The sequence below is a fragment of the Notothenia coriiceps genome, unplaced genomic scaffold (assembly GCF_000735185.1).
Source record: "Notothenia coriiceps isolate Sejong01 unplaced genomic scaffold, NC01 NC01_scaffold00037244, whole genome shotgun sequence".
Lineage (NCBI taxonomy): Eukaryota > Metazoa > Chordata > Actinopteri > Perciformes > Nototheniidae > Notothenia > Notothenia coriiceps.
Window position 1 is genome coordinate 23980265 of NW_011369945.1, and position 6699 is coordinate 23986963.

The 6699-nt window shown below is 39.8% G+C and overlaps 2 protein-coding genes across 2 annotated transcripts in view; one reads left to right on the forward strand and one right to left on the reverse strand.

The window, feature by feature from the left end:
• ubxn7 (UBX domain protein 7) overlaps positions 1–2520 on the reverse strand; it is a 7406-nt gene extending 4886 nt beyond the window's left edge. The window contains exons 1-2 of the mRNA XM_010793982.1: positions 2442–2520; positions 588–741 (exon numbers count right to left, since the gene is read on the reverse strand). Coding sequence (XP_010792284.1) covers positions 588–741; positions 2442–2511 — 224 coding nt within the window. The 5' untranslated portion in view covers positions 2512–2520. The remainder of the gene's footprint in view (positions 1–587; positions 742–2441) is intronic.
• trmt61a (tRNA methyltransferase 61A) overlaps positions 1–6699 on the forward strand; it is a 735410-nt gene that overhangs the window by 685051 nt on the left and 43660 nt on the right. The window lies entirely within an intron of this gene.

Sequence of the window (6699 nt, forward strand, 5' to 3'; positions counted from 1 at the left end):
GCGTGCGTGCGTGCGTGCGTGCGTGCGTGCGTGCGTGCGTGCGTGCGTGCGTGCGTGCGTGTGTTTCTGTGATGTAGCTTGCTTCTAGTATGCTTGTTTATCATAGCAACTCTTTAAAAGTGCTCCCTTTCATTCAGTAGTAGCCTAGTAACAGGGTGCGGGAGAATAATCACCTTTTTTCCGCTTCCCGCATATTTCACAACTGTTCGCATATTTCGCAACTTTCCGCAACTTTCCGCAACTTTCCGCATATTACGCAACTTCCCGCAATTTTCCCACATAAAATCACATAAAAACCCCGCATTTTTATCGCATAATCAATGATTTTAGCCCGCATAATTAAGGATTTTGGCCCGCGTTTTTCTGGAGGGTCTAGTTATATCACCCAACAGTAACACAAATCACAGCAGTGTACCAAACCCAAAATCTCCTCCCAGCTCACGGTTAACAACATATTTCAACAAGGAGAGAATTTATAAAGCACTATGAAAATAACCAGGGACTGTATCTTTGGGATACTACGAAAATGGCAAGAAACAATTTTTTACTTTTATCCAACAAGTGTGTGAAGAAGAATCCCAGCTTACTCTGAAGGGGGGGCTCTGCTGCTTGAAGCCACTGAGCTGGAGCTGGTGCTGGGCTCCTCCGCAATGGCGCCTCCGTCCAGAAACATGGTCACTGCCATCTCCAGGTTGTTGTTGCATGCTTCCAACATGTGTTGTCCTACACTCTCTGTTGCTCCTATAGCAGAGACGGACATAGGGTTACTGATGTAAAAAAAAACATTATGACTAACACTGTAATGATACATGTGTGTGAAAACTCACACTCTCCATGTGAGTCATGGAACAAATTATACAGGACAGAAGACTGTAGATCATCAGTAGAATATCTCATATTGAAATAATCTATATGGACTTTATTGATGTTGGCATGTTGTCGCTTGTTTCCAAAACCACATCAATAAAATACTGCTTACTTTATAAAATTGGAACAGTTTAAAAAAAATGTTTTGCCCTTAAGAGGGCGCGTGGATTCAATTATTTTTACTAAAAGATGCTGATGTATTGGCCCATATTTGTTTTTACTATAAGCTACGATATTTGTTTCAGATTCAATAATTTGCATTAAGGAATTGTGATTAAAATTCGTTGGATATAGACAACAGTTAGTTGTATAGTAATCGATTCAAAGTACCATGGTATTTAAAGTACCATGATTATGTATGCATGTTTTAACCAGTTTACTATATTACATAAACCTACTCCACTCTTTTGCATTCATTCATTAAGACAAATGCAAACGTGCAAACAACTGAGCCAGCTTTTTAAACACGTTGTTAATGTGAAAATCATGGTTTTTATCGATTTTGTGAACATTACGTCCTTTTTCAGTGTAAATACAAATTCAAGCTTTTCAACTATGGGGTCTTGTGAAATTAAACAACATTAGAACTTCATAAAGACATAACAACAAATCTGCAAGTTGATCGAAACACTGTACCACAATGAATGAAAGGCAACCCACTGCCTGAAAGGTTACAAAAATATGCATCCGGTCTTAACAAAAGCTATGGTAATCTTTAGGAAATAGCAGGCAGTGATATAGCTCAAGTGGGGCTACATGCATTGTAGGCTACCAATAGGCTACAAAAACACCAGAACTGTACTTAAATGTATCCAGATCATGATTCGACACAATGAAAAGAACAATGTAAGTATTTGCATGTGAGAAAACACTAGATCCGAGGTTAACTTTAGACTTTTTGTAAGTGAACAGCACCGTCGTTAGGCTGCACTCATCTCTCCGTGTGTACTGCGCATGTCCGTTTCACTTTCCAAGTGTAGCAGCACCAACCCCCGAACTGAGTCCCCTCTCTTTCCCGATTAATAACTTAAATCTAAAACACTGTCCATCCGGTCAAAGCACACATAAACTACTGAGGAAATGTGAACGAGTAATCGCATATGGACATATGAGCTTATACGAGTGTGGTTCGCATCACAGTGAGATGAAGAGTACACAACGTGAAGCCTGGCTGGTGATGAAGAAGGGAAATGTTGCACAGGCGACGTCCATTCCACATTATCACACAACATGCAGTAAAGAAGAACAGAACATCAGCTCTATGCTAGCGAAATAGTGTCTGTAAAAAACACCACAAAGACAAAAAGATATCTTGTAAGTGGCCATGGGAGATATTATTAAAATCGGGTGGTTTTATGCTTCCTTTTCTGCGTGTTTCGCTTGAGTTTAGCAGGTAACTGGCTGTGCTTTTTCCTCTCTGCACAGCATTGACAGCGCAGGGGCCATGGCAACACTTAACGGCCGTTTTCTTCTCTCCGCACTCATTTCCTGGTTCTTTGGGCAAAGGGGCTTTGCCTGTTAGATAACCAAAACCTTCTTGATAGATCAAACGTAAAATAAAATGTTATTTTTACCTGTTATTGCTGTGAATTGTTGTATTAACCCATTCACCCCCGGAGCTGAGGTGTTTCCGAGCGCCGCCATCTTACCGCCACAAACAACAACATAAATGTGGCGCATGCGCGACGCCGTCCTTTTCCCCTGCCTGGCGCGGCCCGGCGCGAGGCCGAAACGTCACTATAGGATTGTGGCATTGTGGGTTATGTAGTTAGTTAGGGTTGGATTTGTATGCACATAATCAGTAAGACGTGTTACTAACTTACTATAGAACATTTGCTAAATTATTTATTAAGAAATGTGATTATATTACCTACATTTTCTGATAATATATGGTTTTATATTTATACGGCACTGTTCGCTCAAGGTTTCAAGATGTCGTTGGAATTACAAGACAGACATTGAGACAGGCTTTCTCTCAGAGAGCCCATATAGATAAGAATAGTTTTAGAGGGAAAGATGAGGGCTTTCATCATTCAGTTTACTAAAACAAATTAAAAAGTACTCATCATGCAAAATGCCCGATTCCAGAGTAATCTTTTAATAGGGATTATAATTATTAATAGATTAATTTACATTACATTGCATTTAGCTAATCTTTTTATCCAAAGCGACTGACAATAAGTACATTTGACCAGGAAGATACAACCTTGAAGAAAACAGAATCATATAAGTAGGCTACATCAGGTATCACAGAGCCAAACATTTCAAGTGCTACTCAACTGGCTTTAGATAAGCCAGTCCTTGATTAGTATATAAGCTCTGTTAGCAGTTCTTTGTTAGTAATTCTATCGCTCGAAGTGGAGTCGAAAGAGATGAGTTTTCAGTCTGCGCCGGAAGATGTGCGATCTGCTGTCCTGATTTCAATCATTTACATTTGAAAGCATTATTTTGTTTAAAATGTTCATTAATGTGCACTGTCCCGGTTCAAATAAATGATTAAATAGAATAAATAAAAGGCCAGCATGTATGCTAACACTACCGTGTATGCTAACGCTAGCGTGAATGCTAACGCAAATGCTTGCGCGAATGCTAACGCATTTTCTCATTGTGTTTAAACATCTCCAAATGTCTTCACATGAACACACAGGGTTGGGTTGTAACGTAATACATGTAACGGCGTTACGTAATCAGAATACAAAAATCAAGTAACTGTATTCAGCTCGCGTTACATTTGAAAAACAAGTAGGGGAGAGCGGGGTAATGTGGGACACCGGGTAATGTGAGACACCCGCTGTAACTAGGCAAAGAAACAAATTTGCGGTCATGTGACCATAATGTTTTCAAGCCCCTCCCACCCCCCACTTGTCATGAAGGAGAAGTTGGTGCTGGTTCTGTGGTAAGTATTTTATTTCACAAAAATGTGTTTGTTGCATGTAAAAGTAAATTTTCTTACTGCGAACGTAATCAACTGTAGTATCAAAGCAAATTGATTCAGGTTGAAAAACTTATATCATACATGTTGATGAACTTCCAACATATAAAACCATGTGATTGATGCTAGTTAAAGATTAGCCTGAATTGCCTAGAGATGTTGTTTTTTCTAAAATTTAGAAAAAACAACATCTCTAGGCAATTCAGGCTAATCTTTAACTAGCATCAATCACATGGTTTTATATGTTGGAAGTTCATCAACATGTATGATATANCCCCTAGCGCCCCTATGGGCCGGCCGCCACTGATTGTAATGTATTTCACAAATGTCATTATAGATAACGGCAACCAGCTAACTATCCTCCTGGTATATTGCTACTATTCTTCTTGGGGTTCACACTTTGTAGTACATATTAATTCATTTTTTTTAATCTTATTGTACTACGGAAGTCAAACTCCTCTGATAGCACTATTCAACTTCTGACATACACCCAAAGGGGGTTGGAGTGTGTGTGTCTGTTGTGCTCAGCTGTTTACCATAAAGTGAATTTATTTCACTTTATAGCATATCATCTTGGCTAGTATCACTTATATTTATATAGTACTAAGTAAATCCTTAATTTGTTCGCATTGACCCCTAGTCCTCAGCAGGGTTATAAATAACCCTTATATTACTAACGCATTATATTTGAATGCATGTGGCTTCTACGGTTCCCTAACAAAATGTTAATTGGTATCCATCACATAAAATAATGGCCAGCTCTGTTACAGCATAGAGTTATTTTTGACACTCTTTGCTCGCTGGCCTGTGTGGATGATGGACAGCCTCTTTGGGACACTGAAGCTCTGTGCTGCTGCTCTGCTGTCTATTAGACCACAAGGTGACTGTTTTGATTCAGACTTGAGGTCTTGCCGACTCAGAACTGGGCGCGGCTGCTGGCTGCTCACAGATGATGTTTCACTTTGCTGAGGTGAAGTGAGTGGAAGTGACTCAGTGCAGTGTGTAAAGTGCGTAGTATGACGTCACGAATAAGCATCCACTGAGAGGGAGAGAGAGAGAGAGAGAGAGATAGTTTCAATCACTTAAGATATTTTTGCAAAGTGAGATCATTCTGGATGAAGCTTAGGATAAATCCCAAGCTTAGGTTTGGATAAAAAAGTAAAAATGTAAGTTGAAAATTCAAATATCTAAAGGTTTTCTATAAAAGTTCAATATGTTTTTCAGTTGGCATTGTAATGGCAGCCATGCAGGGCATTTCCTATAAGTAGCCCAAAGTCATTAAATATACTTATTGTTTTCTAATCTTTGTCTAAATATTTCTTTGCTTACAGATCAGAAAGAAATTGTACAGTAGCAACACACTTCACCACTGCTTAAATATAGCAAAGAAGAGTGAGTGAGATAAATAGTAAGAAGAGGAACATAGTAGCACACTCAAACTCTGAACAACAGTTTACTCCATCATGCTAAGTGCTTTTTTCACATCAGTGCGAGTAATACCCTTACTCTTATTAAGTTATTTTCTGTAAGTACTGCTTTAGTAAAGAAACTGAATTTCATATCTAAGACTCAACACATTTTATTTGCAGCCGAGGCTTCTAAGGATTTACAATCCTTTGTCTAAGAATTGTTCATATGCCATATATTAAGTATATACAGGAAATGGTTTTAGTCAAACTGGTTGGTATATAGATTATTTTGATATACAGTATGGTAAAATGACAACATTGTCTCTACATAGATATATTGAGCAGGTCAGCCCAGATTGTACTATGTTCGACAATATACATAGATCTACACAAAAATTAATGGAAAGGAAAATGTAGGATTCAAGCTATTTCCTTTTTCATCTACACATCTGCACATGTACAACGTACACGCATTGAAATTTACTCTCTGCATTTAACTCTTCCTCTTCGTATTAGGAGCAGTGGGCAGCTGCTATTGCCTTGTCTTGATCAGGGGCTCAGTGCCCAGGTGGCAAACTGGAACTTCTTGAAGCAATTTTCATAGTGGCCAAACGGTGGTACTCCCAACTTTTCTATCAGTCCGTGATGTAATTGAAGCCAAAAATACTTTTTCCCATTGACTACCATAGTTTAACATTGTCTATAAATCAGTTTTTTTAGGTGACCTAAAGCACTAGGTCCTAAAAGTTGTCAAAAGCGCCAAAGCCAATTATTTTACCTCACCATTCATTTGACTGAGCTGTGACTGGATGACTACATATTTGGAAGCGGGGATCTACGAAACGCAAGTGCGCATGCTCAATGGTCCCAAGTCCCCAGATAATCGGGTACTTTTTGAACCTCCAGTCAGAGTTGCCACTGAGCACATTTCAAAGGAATGAACGGGGGCCCCCGCTTCCAACGCTGTATCCAGTTCTCTTTTTTTTTTGGTCAACAAGTAACTATACGTTTATTTGATTTCTGTAAGGAATCAAAGTCCCTGGTGTCAGGATCCTGAATGTTATGATTGTCAGAAGTTCATTTAATTGACAGCTGATCATTAAATAAATCAATAGACATTTGGGAAGCCGAGCATGCGCCTCACAATTGTTAATATGCAGATGACTTATCAGCTTCAAAGCAGAGGTCATCGTAAATGCCCCCCAGGCAGGTGTGTGTGTGTGTGTGTGTGTGTGTGTGTGTGTGTGTGTGTGTGTGTGTGTGTGTGTGTGTGTGTGTGTGTGTGTGTGTGTGTGTGTGTGTGTGTGTGTGTGAGTGGCCGTGCCCCCTAAGGCGGAGCTGGATCTCTCAGTGTGCGGCTGATTCAAAGTGAATGGCAGCGTGCCGCGTGGCTCCATCGTGGCCAAATGACTTCTGACACCCCTCGCCTTGTTCCTTGACGTCTGAGGAGACAAGACGACACACACACACACACACAGGCTCAGAAGGGTC